The 15354-nt window shown below is 37.8% G+C and overlaps 1 protein-coding gene across 3 annotated transcripts in view; it reads right to left on the bottom strand.

Annotated features, from left to right (window-relative positions):
• The window catches only part of LIN28B (lin-28 homolog B), a 178319-nt gene that overhangs the window by 108680 nt on the left and 54285 nt on the right, over positions 1 to 15354 (bottom strand). Inside the window, exon 2 of one of the 3 annotated variants that reach the window (XM_073335159.1) lies at positions 9112 to 9160. In XM_073335159.1, coding sequence (XP_073191260.1) covers positions 9112 to 9145 — 34 coding nt within the window. In that variant the 5' untranslated portion in view covers positions 9146 to 9160. Of the gene's footprint in view, positions 1 to 151; positions 221 to 9111; positions 9161 to 15354 lie in introns of those variants that run through there. The other 2 variants (XM_073335160.1, XM_073335161.1) reach the window with 2 other exon arrangements.

Below are 15354 nucleotides of genomic sequence, written 5' to 3'. Positions count from 1 at the left end.
CAACCCAAAAAGCAGCCAGGGTAACAGAGAGGAAACCCAGCATATGCTCGCTCTCTGTCGCCCGGAACAGCCCACGTTTCTGTATATACGTGTATTTTTCCATTTTACGCCGACTTTCAGCCATACTACACCGCAGAACGCGATACTTTACTTGAATATTGCTGGTTTAGGACCGATCCCATTTTCCAACAGAAATGCTCAGCTAAATTATTCTCTTCTTGCAAAGCGCGGGTGGGGGTGGAGAGGGAATGAGCAAAAAAGGGGCAGATTGCACAACAACGTGTTATTGCACATACAGCGGCGGATCCAGTACTATTTTCCAACGTGCATCCACCTCCCCCCCCTTGAAATCACTTTCAGTTAAAGTTGGGGGGACAGGTGTACAAACGTTTTCGCATCCCTCCACTGAAACTGTGTTTAATCGTACAGGAACAATTCAAACAATAGCCCCATGAAAGCTTTTCAAGTTGTGTGAATCGGTGTGGGCGGTACGGAACATTTTTGGAAATCCGTAACAATAGGTTTGTAGAAAGCCCCTCTGCGCGATCCGATTAAAAAAAAAAGAAAAGAATGGTGCCTAGTGGGGTTAATAAAGAGGAGGAGGGGGAGGGGAAGAGAGAGAGAGAAAAAAATAATAGAAAAACAATAGAATAAGAAAATTAACCTTCGGCCATGTTGCCCCACGGGCCCTCTGCTCCAAACTCGTGAGATGAAAACTTTCCCTTTGGATCGAAGTGGTCTTCTGCATCAATCTAACATCCTGATTTTGAACGATCACAAATTTAGCTCGCATGGTCTAATGTGCTTTCCCTCTTTTGATTTTTCCCCTTGTCTCTCCCTCAGTTTCTGGCCCCCTACGCACACGTGACTTTGTCAATTACATGCTTTCTTGCGACTAATTTCACATCAGATCCTTAAGGGGTTGGCAAGAGTCTGAAGTAGCCAATCGCCATTTCAATTTAGGCTGACACACCAAAATAATTTATGAATGAACAAGAAAATTCAAATACGAACTTGTCTTACAGCTACTTTGCACACTCCACGGGAAATCGAGATGACGTATTTTGGGGGTTTCTGTGCGCGTGTGTATTTACACATATGTGTAGAGATACACGTATAGCTACATATGGAGTTACATCCAACCCCTAGACATACAACTGAGATTTTTTATATATATATATATATATATATACTCTGTCATAGGGAGGAGATATATTATGTGAATAGACACACAAATATGTATACAGAATCACATATACTATGTATTACAAAAAAATGTACATATTTGCAAGTGTTGCTACTTCCTTAATAAAAGTGGCATTTAAACACCTTTGAATTATAACTGTATTTTTGCCTTTTAACCTTGTATTTATTTTCTTGTAGACACGTGAGCCAAAATTCGACTGCTTCAGGGAATTTAACTCGCTGATCACCTTATTTTAACCTACTTAGGTTGCCAGGAAAACTTTATATGTACTGTACGCAGAAACATATGCACACTTGGGCTCAACATATACACAGAGAATCGCTAGTGTTCCTCCCTTTGTTTCACATGACTATTTCATATTCAAAAGAAACGCGTACCGGAAACGCGATATCACCTTAATATGGTTCAGAATGTGTTGAGGTTTAGCGTTTCAAAACATTTTTGGAGGGGGACGGGGCGAGGGATTGCACTTCACAGGTTTCTCCGCCATCTCTTTCCGGGGGAGGAGATGTGATTAATGACTTCCTAAATAAGAGCCCAGTTTTCAAGCCTAGCATTAGAGTGAACCTCAATCAGCAGCGATTGTTCTCCAGGAGCATGATGGAGGAGGAGGAAAGGCTGAAAGAGAACAGGAGAATTTGCTAGGCAGGAGGAAGACAAAAAAAAAAAAAAAAAAACAGAAGGAAGAAGACAAAGAGAAGAGGAATAATGCTGGCCTGGAGACTGCACTTTTAAATCTCCACTACTAGTGGGTGGGAGAATCAAGCACATAAAAGAAAAAAAAAATCTAACTGGCTTGATACAGCTTTCACGTGTTCCTTCACGAATTCCCTTGGCATTGGACCTCTCTCAGGTATACAAGTAGGAAAGAACAATGTGTTATTTCTACTACTGTAGTTCGCGACCCACGTATTTCAAATAATAGGTTTTTAATATGTTAAGAAAAAATACTTATCAAAAATGCCTATTTCCTTCCTTTTCTTCCTGGGGAAGAACATGGCTAAATATACAGTATATGTTTGGGTAGGCATAAAAAATATAAAATCACATTGCCCATTTTTTCTTGTCAGTAAACATCCTATTCACAGGCACTACACAATCATAAACTAAAATTTGGTGACACTTCTGCCCCTGTAACATTTAAAAGGTAGTTTATACCTTGTTAAAATCTGAGGACACTGGGTTAAATTATTTTTTGATTATTTTCTGGCATTACCCCTCCTGTCCCATCCACACAAACATAAATAAATAAAAAGCCAAAACAACAAACTGTGATCCGCCCAGATCTTGTACAACTGTATTTTATAAAATTTCAAAGCACTTGCTGTTTTAGTCTGCCCAATTAAGCAAACCCCCTTTGCTCTGATAGGCCTGTTTACTCTTTTTGTTGCTTTTCAGGAAAGTGTATAAATCGCTTTCCTTTGTCTTTAATTTCTGTTTGAAATAACAAGGTGCCCAGTTGAATGTTTGGTAAAAAGAGAAGGGGGTGGGCAAAAGTGTAAAAATACAAGCAATCTGGCAAGTGGAGCAGAAGCTCTAAATCCTGAAATTCCTTTGCAGTCTTCAACCGTAAATTTCCTATAGGTTATTTCAACAGTGGAGGTCGACTTCCTACACTGACCTGCCTTTACACATTTGTGCAATAAACCATTCCTTTTTTCGTTTCCACTTCCTAATAAATGCAATTATTTTACTAAGTTAAATCAGTATTCAACTCACTTTATCTACATGAAAGATTAAAAACTAAATATTTCCTATATCTATATCTATATATATATGAACTACTATATATAATTTCAATTCTGATATAATCAATGGAAATATAAAAGCAGGGCAGCTGGAGAGAACAAATATTTAAAGCGTTTTTCTGCAAAAAGATTGAAAATGAATGTAGTGTATATATGAAAATATCTATCAACTATTTGATATGTCTACCAAAACCAGGAGGCATCTATATATATATGATTTTTTAAAATAGTATCTGTTATAAGAGTCTGTATTTTTCTCAGATTGGTCTCCTCTATCTGCATTTGGCTGAAAAATGCAATGGAGACTAGGCTCTTGGGTTTACCGATACTGGACGCAAATAAGTTGACCCAGGTCGTTGTTTTTTTATGGAGAAACTGTCCTTTGTTTCCAGATAGTTTGATATTTTTAAAGCAATACAGTATTATGCTTTTTATCAGAGTAAAGGGAGGAGTGTGAAAACAGCAAAAGAAAGCTGAATGCAAGTATAAGAGCTAGTTGAAAGGATTTCCTACATTACAAAATAAATGCTGATTGTGTAAATTACGTGTGTTGGGGAGGGGGGAGATTTGCAAGTGGTCTTTACTGAGATTTCCAGGCCTCCAGTATTACTGGAATTAAGGTTGGGGTCACCGGACTGGTCACTGGTGTCAGATGTTATCGACTCATTCATTTCCTGCAAAGGACATCAGCCTTTCAAGTTTTGTGGAAGGTAGAGAGCTGTTGCCAGCTGGGAACTCTCAAAAACCTTCCAAAATTCATTCACAAACAATCGGCCACAAACACCCACTTTTTTTAAGCAGACCCAGGTCGGGGGAATTCCAGGATCATGGTCATATTTCAGGCGTTAGAAAGATGCCGCTGTCTTTAACATCGACTTGCTCTCCCCACAGAAAACGTGCTTTTTCGTTGAGATAATTACGCGGAGAAAGAAACGTATTCATGAAGCTGTCCCAGGACTCCTTTGGCATCAAAACGGCCAGAGCTCTGGGTGCCTGTTTTCTAATTTGTCATGTTTCTAAAACTTCTCTGGTTTTAATTTTTTTCTCATTTCCGATTTCTTTTAATACCCTTTCCCACTCCTCCCACCTCCATGTATTTGGATCAAAACTCATGTTTAACACTGTGAAAACTGAGCTCTTAGGATAACTTCGATTTACCATGTTTTGAAAACACTTTGTAGTTTTGCTCAGGTCGCTAATCAAGAAAAGCAGGAGCGCGCGCCTCTGCCATTGCCCTGTGATAACCGCATCGAAAAGGGGGTGGGGGCTTCTCTGTTTGAACTATTATCATCACTCAGAGCTGGAAGCCCCAGGTTCCCCTCCCCCGACGGCCCATTTCACTCAACCGTGCCGGTGTGGCTGCGGGGGAAGAGGGAGCCCGCGCGCGCCGCGCTTGGTGTCCCTTTCTTTTCGTGCAGATCAGAAGTCCCTGGTGCTTGGTGCGATGGTCTCTATTAAAACCAGATTCGCCGCTGCTGCGGTTCTTCCGAAAACGAGGGGGAGGGGCAGCGCCACTGGGGCTGGTCAGGTCAAGTCACCCACCCATCTCTCCTCCCCCACGTGGAGCCCGGTTCCAGGACCTGGCTGAGGGGCGCTCCTGGCTTTGCCTCGGAACTCACCCGCTTGGCAGGGACCAGACGCGACGGCGCCCTCCAAGCCTGGCCCCACGTGAGAGCCGGTGGGCTCCCGCCTTTCGGGCACCTCCTGGTTCTAGCCAACCCGGGTCTGCTTCCACCCAGCCAGCCAACTTTCGGCCCCTCCCCACGTGAGGGGGATCCGCAAGGTCCCGCCCGAGCCGCGCTAAGCGGAGTGGACCTGTCACGGGGTGGTTCACGGTGGCTTTCTCATTGGCGCTGGGGGGCCGCCCAGTCCAGCCCCTTCGGCTTCAGGGAGAGCCCGTCCTCTCCAGGTTGTTACCGGCAGGGATGCCCCCGGGAAGTTGCATGTTTGAGGAAAAAGCTCTCCTGGGATGGCGAATTCCCCACTCACAGAACCTGCTCCCTGCTAGGAAGATCGGGTCTGTCCCAGTGGCTCTAGGTAACGCTGCCAACCTTAGAGATGGTTTCAGAGTAGCAGCCGTGTTAGTCTGTATCCGCAAAAAGAACAGGACTTGTGGCACCTCAGAGACTAACCCATTTATTTGAGCGTGAGCTTTGATGCATCCGATGAAGTGAGCTGTAACCCACGAAAGCTTACGCTGAAACAAATGGGTTAGTCTCTAAGGTGCCACAAGTCCTCCTGGTTCTTTAGTTTTGGAGATTCCTCCTGAGCCCTCGCGTTAGGAACCCAGAGTCTGTGTGTCGGGGAAATAACGCCTTCTCCCTCCCTCCCCGCCCCGCCCCGCCCCGCCCCGCGTTTCTCTTCACAGTCAGACTGCCCGGTCGGGGCTGTAGTATACCGGGTGTCGTGTCATGTCGAACGGTTTCGCCAGAGGAGTTGCAAGGGGGTAAGATCACGGCGTGAGAGAAAATATCAGCGGGTGCAAAGGCTCTTCGAGCCCATGGTCTCACCTGCAGCGCAGGCGCCAAAATTGTCCTCTGGTTCCTTCTCCGCTGCAGCCTGGGCAGGGGTTTCCTCGGCACCCCAGCGTTCATTAGAAACAGGGCCAGGGCAATGATCTCCTTTCTCACACGCATTTCTTTTTTTTTTTTTTTAACCCTCAGCGTTAGTTTTTCCGGGAGAGTTTTCTGGGATCATTAATGCATTCCATGCATTAATTTGAAATACAAGAGAGGTTGGTATGGCTGCTTTTCATATTCAAATCTTCATTGTGTGAAGATCCCAATTATTACCTATATAATCCCTCCACCGCAACCACTTTCCATTATTGACCTGCAATACAACGACCACTTCGAGCTGGCTAGCTGTCTTTGTTGCAAAGACTGCCTGTCCTGTTGGATCTAGGTAGCTCTGTCAATTTTACTTGTTCCTTTAGCTTTGAAGACTCCTCCTTAGCTGCCCTCATGTCAGGAAACGTGGGCTGTGTGTAGAAAAACAGCGAGAGGAAATTTAACAACGCCCTAAATCAGCTATAGCGGTTCCAATGAATAAAACACTTTTTTTAAAAAGGGGGGAATCTTTCTTCCTTTCCCCATTTCACTGTTGTTTACGGTGATTTCCTTACCCCTTTCGAAGATTCCGATATCCCGACTATAAAAGTTAACACCTGTAGATAACTTCAGGGGTGTGTGTATGTGTGTGTGTAAAGTTTCCGAGTAGCAGCCCTGTTAGTCTGTATTCGCAAAAAGAAAAGGAGGACTTGTGGCACCTCAGAGACTAACAAATGTATTTGAGCATAAACTTTCGTGAGGTTATGCTCAAATAAATTTGTTAGTCTCTAAGGTGCCACAAGTCCTCCTTTTCTTTTTGTGTGTGTGTAAGTTTATACTTCTTAACCGAAGATGCTTCTTAGACTTAATTTAAATTTTAAAATAAATAAACCTCGTTACGATTGAATCGTTCTCTCCATAATTATAAACTACGAAAAATTCAAACATACACTTGTATACATCTATGAATATTAAGTGACTAACATTTTATGCCAATACCGTCGCTATTTACACGTTTTTAATTATTTTATTGTTAATTATCGATTAGTTTAACGGACCGTTAAATATTTCCATTGTTTTCCAAAAGTTATTAAATACTTAATCATAAAAATTGATAGTTTTTTCTGCCATTTGTATTTTGTACAAGTTGTTATAGAAAGTTGACCTCACACTGCAGTGGAAAATAGTGACGTATATAAAAACTTGATGATGAATTAATGTTTTTAAAGGATGTGTCACATCTCAAGAAGGTAGCTGAATGATTGGAATATACCTAAAGTTTATTTTAAATCTGAACTTTTAATATGTTAACAAATATTTATGAACCACGATTTTCTCCTCATTCCTGACTAAAATATTCCATATCTTAAAGCCTGTGTTTTATTTTTTTCGTCCATAGGTGGTGTTATTTTAATTAATAACCAGAGTTTGGGGGAGGAAGGTTTAAAATTGGTGATTTGAAATATTTGATAGTAAAAAAATAAAATGAATGTTGATATCAAAAGTGATACTGTAAACATTCTGAAATAGCTAACAATGCACTCTGCATTTTTGCCTGTAATTCTGATGGTTTGGAGAGGCATTATTAAAATACCAGAAACTCCTCTAATCCTAGATGTAATCCAAGGGCATTAGAACACTGAGAGCCCTTCCAGAGCTCACTGCAGGCTGTGGCCTCATGTACATTAGCAGTTTTTCAGCTGTGGATTTGCAAGGACTCATAAGGACTGCTTCCATGGTTAGATTTAAGGAGGCGCCACATCAGTAACTTGCGGAAAACGTGGTTATATTTGGAAAACAAGCCCTACAGAAGAGTCCCGCTTTTGTAAGACCACTTGCATTTCACTGTCAAAAATACTCAAAATAGATGGCACATAAGGAGACATTGTATATGCTTCCCTACATTTCATTTCGGGAAAGAAGGAAAGGAAGAGAAGCCTAGAAATTAAAGATTGCAGCTGCTTCTCAAAGCTCCTATTGCTTTTTCAAGTTTCATAGCAATGGCAGTAAACATTGGGTTGAGAGGGAGGGAGCGAGAGCGCGGGACTGTGTGTGTTTAAGGCTGTCCCGCCCACTGGCAGGTAGACACACCAGTCTCCGTTACCCATTTTAGTAACAGCACGTGCGCAAACTACAATATATTGCTACAGAGATTAGGGGACAAACCCAGCTCCCATCTGCAGTCAACAGCAACACTCCCAAAGGCAGCAGGATCGGGCCCTAGATGGAGGTATAATCTGAAGGTGGGTTTGTATTATGTGGTGCATATAAATACATATGCAGCTCTCTATTGTACAGAAAAGCTGGATGCTATGGACGCTTGTTGCCCACTGACTATTCTGAACGGCTATAGCTGACCAAAGCCATTGCCTTAAGCACAAGATGTAGCTCGTGATTAAGCATGCACGGAATTCCCAGACCATTGTGCCGCGGCGCTGCATAAGCCTCACTCAGCGGTATGTGTTCAGTGCCCCAGGGAGGAGGATAAAGGATCGCACCAGAGGACCCCCGGCCCCTTTTATTTGCTAGTCTGAGTGACGTCAGGAGCACCTTACCGATCCCTAACAGGCATGCGCCTAACAAAAAAGTAGCAACTTCGGAACAGAGCCAAAAACACTAAACTTCAGTGGGCAACAGGAGAGCACCCAACAACGCTACAGAGCCTAAGCAGGGCTGGACGCAGGCTACGTACAACTATGCAAACTCTTGAAACCAAGGTAAGAAACAGAATATGGTCACCCCTTCTCCTGACGCGGCTATTGTAGTACATGTTCTAAGGAGCCAGGCAGTGGACAAATGGGGAAACAAAATGGGAACAGCGGGTGCTGCTGTAGGGAGAGTAGTTGGGCAATGAGTTTTCCCAGGTGACCATTTGCAAAGTGAAATACAGGATTTGTTAGCGCAGCTTCCAGGGAATAAAATCAATGGATACTGCCTAATGAAACCTGACCAAGATCAGTGAACTCTGAGGCTTTTTTTTGTTCTTCTCCAGTTTCATATGCCAAAAGCAGGGTTTGGCAACGTATAGTACTGCCTCAAAAATAGATGTAGGTAGGAATTGTCTATAAATGTGAGGACTGTGCGGGATAACATGTTTACATTGCTGCTGCATTAAAAATCAATTTAATATCGCTAAAAGATGGGCACTGACCTTTTACTTGTTGATATGTTTGTTATGCAGTACTTAAAAACTATTGCGTTTTTATCATTAATAACTCGACCTGTTAGAGATGGCTGTGACACACCATATTTCTTCTAAGAGTAATTCTGTAATGTATTTCAAGATGTCTTTAAATCCATTATTTAGGCTCACAAGATGACACCTGGGAATAAACATTCTATACTGTCTTTTTGCCCCCAGCCCAGAAAAAAAAAATCCATTTACAAACCGTTAGACCAATCAAGAATTCCAAAGTTAAACCTTGGAGAAAACTGAATGAAATTCTTTCTTCGAGTCCAATCGCACTTTTCCAGACAGATATTAGCTTCATTACAGTATATTCTGTTGTGACAGTGGGAGGCATAAAGTAGTTATCAAATACCAATTCCCCAATCATATATGAAAAGTCAGCCATGTAAGACTTTATAAAAAAAAAAAAAGACTGACCTGGTCCCGAGGAGACCTTCTTGAATGACCTCATCGTCTTCTAAGGAACCTAAAATCAGAGAGCTGAAGTCAGTACTAGCCGGCAAATTGTACTAGAGCACAGTATTTAATTACCCCTTCTCCAGTTTAACGGCTCATTAGAAGGCCATAAAATGCCAGGGCTTTGACTCTGTGAAGTGACCTGTAAACTTTTTAACTGTTTGCGACTTACCTAGCTCATCAGAACCACAATTAGATAACCAAGAGGTAACAATCAGCCTGTTACAAAAAAAAAGGGGGGGGGCCTTCTCCATTCTTTAAAGGCATTGCCCCATTAATAATCTTTTTATACAAGTTAATGAGGAAGTAGACAAATACACAGATTTGCTGGATACTGCAAGGTGTTGTTTTCACTTATCAATATTTCATCGCAATAGGTAACTCAAGTACTAGTGGTTATTGGCTTTGCCATGCTTAAATTGTACACCTTAAATCATTTTAAAAAATTCAATCAATTTGTGTCTTTACATATATTTCAAAGGAAGTATCTTGGAATAAATTTTTGGTCAAATTGTACTAAACATTATAGGTCATAGTAACAACCTAAGAGAATCAGTAGGAAAATGCCTTCCCTTTAATACTAGTAAAATCCCAGACAATCATTTGCATTTTAAACCAATACTTACAAAGTCTCAATAAATTAACAAAAATATTTGATCAGAGACCAACACACAATATGGCTTTGTTGGTGCTAGATGTATTTCTGGTCCACTTCCAATTAAGCAGGATCTATCTGATTTCATAGCATAATAATGACAGCAAAAATGCCATGCAGTAACATAGTACAGTAGATAGTGAGAGACACTCAAGGAAAGCCACTGACTCTGTTTAGAGTAATCTTGTTGCTCAGGCTGTGCAGATTATTTAGAGCAAGGAAGATTAATAGATTTGAACATACACAAACTCACCTGCTACCAGCCTATGTCCTTTTTGTCTCCCTCTACCTGATTTTTATACACTCTACCTTAAGTAAGACCCATCCAAAGCAAATAAACCACTTCATGTTCTATTTGGATGTGAATCTAAATCTCTTCTTCCTTTAAAGAAAATTGAGATTTTTTGCAATTGGAGATCATGTCCTGACTGTTGATTCTAGCCTTTTCCTACAAATGTGGAATCTCCACCTTCCTTCTCTCACTGTGTGAACAGCCAAAGACAAGTGAGAATCAAATTTCTGTATATTAACTTCTTATCCTCTAGTTAACCCCACTTCTATACAGCATCAGCAACTAGAAAAGGTGATAGCCAGCTTGGTTTCCCTTGCAGTGAAATAACACCAGCCACTGGTCTCCGTTTTTTGTTTTTTTTTGTGATCATCTATATCAAGTTTTGTTTTCCAGTAGAGCAGTTTATAAATTTAATATTAAACCTATCCTTCCTTTTACACCTTCAACTATTACAGCCCAATCCCTGTTTTTACTTGTCTCTTCTGCCAACCTGCAGCTGTGTGGCTTTTGTCTCTCGGATTTAGCTACATTATTTATGCAGCATAATGAAATATGCAAACATAGAGTAAGAGATCCTTTCCTGGCTTTGACAAGTGATGTGCTTTAGTTTATGGGAGAATTCAAAATACTTTGGAAAAGAAATATTAAGAATTGCAGTAACTACCGAGTTTGGTACTCTGAAAATTGGATAGGGTTAAAAAAAAACCTTGTTTTTGTCACTTCAATGTATTTGTAAACATGTATATAAATATGTGGATATCATAAGCATCAGAATAGATTATTATACAGAAAGTAAATGGGATGTAACTGTTCTAAAAGACTTGGTGTTAATTGTTTCTTAATAGGCTATAGAAGTCTTGACATATAATTGTAAGAAATGCTAGCTTATAAAAATAACTTCAAAAGTCTGAACATCTTAATTCTATTAAATTAATTCTTAAAACTGTATAAACAAAAAACTAGTCGTCATATATTCTACTGCATCATACTGAAGCCAATAGGAATTTAGTCACTGATTTAAATGGGAGCAGGCTTGGGCCCTAAAGCAACTAATAGTAACAGTGATAGGTTAGTATTTTCCTACACTACTTCGGTATAAATATTTCAAGCAAATTGGGATCTGCTAGTGCTGAAATTGAAATTCATATTTAAATAGGCTTCATAATTGCTAATATTTAATAAATGCTAATCAAGGATTATATAATAATCAAGCCTAGTAAGAGGGTTTTGGAGAGAAATTGTTCTTTGCTTTAAAAGCCTGATTAAATGTCTATAGGCATTTAATCGTAACATGTCTGAGTGGAAACTAGTTGTAGGAATAAAGTGATATTTGAAGATACCATGCAATCATCACAGAACAGGAAATAAAACCTACTCAAGGAGAGTGAAAGTTAAAGTTATAAATTATACCTATGAAATAATCTTTACCTTTGTTACAGATAACACATAAAATAATTTGAGGGTTTTTTTTCTGCCACTTACTGTTTATCTTTGGCAGTTCATTCATATTGGACAGTGAAAGGCAATAGTATGCCTCCAATCATTCATTTTCCCCCCAAATTCTTAGTGACCAGCAAAATTATACAGTGTTTTGGATTTCACATAATGCAGAGTGTTAATTTAAACAATTTTACTGCCATATGAAAATTGAATGTATAGTAATAGGGTTAGAAAATCAGGTATTTATAGTTTGCCTGTTTACCTAGAAAATTGTTTGCTCTATTTCAGAGATTAGCTAGAACAAAAATTTTAAAACAATGATCCTGATCCTGCTCCACTGAAATCCATCAAAATTTGGACATTGATTTTACTGTGAGCAAGAGTGGACTCAATATTTTATTAATATTGTTTAAAACAGTTACAAAATGCATCAGAACACAAAAGTAAAATATACAATAATAAAAAATTACTACTAACTAGTGAGCAAATTTCATATGGGGCAGAAAAAGATACAACATTCCTTTATTTTCTATTTGCAACTCTTATCTAGGATGGATTTTTTTTTAAGGATTTCAGGTGTACCTGTCAGAAACTGAATTAGATAAATTGTGAACACCTAAATACTACAGGCTGTTTATTTTTAAGAGAAAATGCCAGGTACTCTTAAAAAAAAAATAAAGACCTTATGGTAACATTAACGAATTTGTTTAAAAACTGTGAATTAAAAAAAATATATTTATATATTATATAGTGTATGCTTTACCTTTTGCACTTGATTCAGCTGCTGGACAGTAACACAGACTAATCAGTTTATTTCTGTTTATAGTCACTTCAACTTCTGATTGAATGCACTAGCACCATGCTGCACTATCTTAGTTGCAAATGCTGCGGAGGAGTGCTAAATCAAACAAATTACCTGACACTTAACAATGCTAAAATGTTTTTGAATTTTTAGAAATATCAATAGTTTTAAAACAAAATCCTAAGTGATGGGTCTACACTTCATTAAAATGTGTTTGTTTTTTTTAAAAGGTATCTGGTATTGTATCCCTTACTTTCTTTTAATATTTCATTAAGTAAGGTACAGAAATCAATTTATAATATCCCAAAGAAATTGAATTGCATTCTGTAAAATTCAAAACACCTCAAAGTTTGGAAATAAAACACATAGAAAAACACTGGAACTGATCCACATCCTCAAACCAGTGGCTTACCTATTCAATATTGTATAATTTGCTAAAGATACAACATAATTCCTGTGAATTATTCTCTTCTGAAATTATATAACTAGATTTCATTTTCTTGTGTAATTACATACATTGTGTAATTTTGTTCACAATTTTCTTCCCATCCCAATACTGTGAGCATTGCAATAAACATTTTTAGGAAGTGAAGTGATAAAGCAGGTATGGGAAAAGTAACTCCTTTCAATTATCTTCTAAATTCAAGAATTCACCTTGACACACTTTTTTAGTAAAAATCCTTCAAACTGACTTGGTTCTGTTTTGTTTTTTAATGATCAGCAAATAGAGGTTTAATCTTTCTTTGCTGATCTGAACCTTTGAATCTTTTGTTATGTGTTAAATTGATTACCCTTTGTGGTTAACAATATAAATAACTTGGTGATATTCTCTAGCTATGTTTTGCTGACATATGAAAGGAGTAAGGTGGACTATTTGGTACACAATAATGTAGGCATTTCTGATAACCAGAGGGCCCAGTTCTGCTCCCACTCAATCAGTTACTAGACTCCCATTTGAGTTCAGTTGGAACAGGAGCACATAAGAACAAAATCTGCACCCATTGATGTCAAGACTCTGGACTGTTCTAGTAAAGCAATGTAAATTGGGAATAACTAGCTCCATTGACCTCGATGGTGTGGAGTCTGCCACTGACTCCAACAGAACCAACATTTGACTCTTAAAAGTGAAATACCACCATTCAATTTAATTTTTAGTTTCTTTTAAATGATGTGCTTTGACCCCAAGATCAACAAGGCTAAAACTTTAATCATATGCACTAAAGTTACATTTTTATTTAGTAGTAAAATGACAATAATTGTATAATCAAGAAATACAATTGGATAAAGTCATTTCTCATTCCCTTTTAGTGAGATTAATTGTTCTTAATCCATATTATCTATTTTATATGTTCTGTATTTAGAAGAATTTGAAAAAATACCTTAAATAGAAAATGTTCTGTATATCTAAAAAAATTCCATAATATAGAATAGTGACTATATTTTCATATGATTGTAACCAATTTTACTTTTCAAGGGTACAAAAATATGTCTAAACATAAAATATTTTGAAAAGCAACTATTTAGTCTCTTTTTACTTGTCATATTTTCAGCATTTTATTCAAATTTACAGCTAGCATGTAAAATAGTAATTTAAAGCTAATTTGTCCAAATTTGGAGCAATTTGCATTTTCTTAAGCAAATGAAGTTAAATAGCCTTCATTTACTGGGCTTCATTTACTACCAATTTACTTCATTTAGCTTTCAAAGTGATTATCTCCAGAAGTTGCTAGTATTGTTCTTTTGTTCACAATAACTTGAGTACCCATGTGACTGAGACAAATAAAAACAAATCCAAATTTATTAGATATTTTGCTTAGTTTATAGGCTTTGAAGGATTAGATTTTTATTGTCAAATGTCAACAGTGATTTCACCATACACACACACAAACCAATGAAAAAATATTTCTACTGACAATCAAAATTTAAAGATAGGCAGAGAAAGAAAAATGCTTCTTGAGAACTTATCAGAATTTGATTTAATCAGTTATACAGCTTTTACTTTTTAAATCTCACCATCTACTATTATTAATTCTCTGACACCCCTATAGTTTCCTGCAACTATGACAACTTAAATAGATAACAACTGGGGAAAAAAAAGGTTAAAAATAAATATTATCCGTCAGTTATAAAAAAAAATCTAATTCTGAAAAGCCTACTTATGATCATTGGTTTAATTTGTATTCAAGTTATTAAAAAGTTAAACAAATGTAAATGTATCTTAAACTTGTGGTTCATATTCATTTTGAAGCCATTTTTAAGAATAATATTTGCTCACGAATGAAATAATGTTTAATAAATGTTGGAAAGATGTGTATCAAATAAGAGCTGTTATGGCAATATTGTAAATTAAAATTATTCAGCTTTAACTTATAAAAATATATGTACAATTCTTCCATTCCGCATAATGACATTACATTTGATATGTCCTCTACAGTACAAATGAGGTATGAACATCACACAGAAAATAATTCTAAATCTGTGTTTGTAACCTTTCCCTAAACTCAACAGAGCCTCAATTTAAGTGGAATTAATTAAGCCAAAATCAGAATTTGGATTTATAAATAAAATGAAACTGTAAACTGCATAATGCATAATTTGCAGTCAGGTAATAAAAGCATTTTTTGCCAATTAGAACTTAACCATGTTAAAACTACTTTATGTATTGCACTACTTTTTAAAATTTTACTTAAAAAATATTCTATATGTTTAAAAAAATTCATATACTTCTGTAAAAGCTTCAGCATGACTGGTTGTAGATGCTACCGAAGCATTTCTAAGGTCATTTGTTGTACTTCAAATTAATATTTACTCTTCATGGAGTTAACATTTCATCTCTGTTACATCCTTTGTGCCCCACACTACTTTTGTTATACCTTTATACAGGCCATTTACCTGTAAAACAACAATTTTTTTCTGTAATTATAATTAGTGAATTATCATTTCGGAGTCTAACAGATTCACAAGCTTAAATTCAGCTCCTTTATAGGTCTTCTTTTTGGTGTGAATATTAGGAAT

This window comes from Lepidochelys kempii, chromosome 3, assembly GCF_965140265.1.
Source record: "Lepidochelys kempii isolate rLepKem1 chromosome 3, rLepKem1.hap2, whole genome shotgun sequence".
NCBI classification, from domain to species: Eukaryota; Metazoa; Chordata; order Testudines; family Cheloniidae; genus Lepidochelys; species Lepidochelys kempii.
The sequence above is the reverse complement of the archived record's forward strand: the minus strand, read 5'-3'. Positions and strand labels throughout refer to the sequence as shown.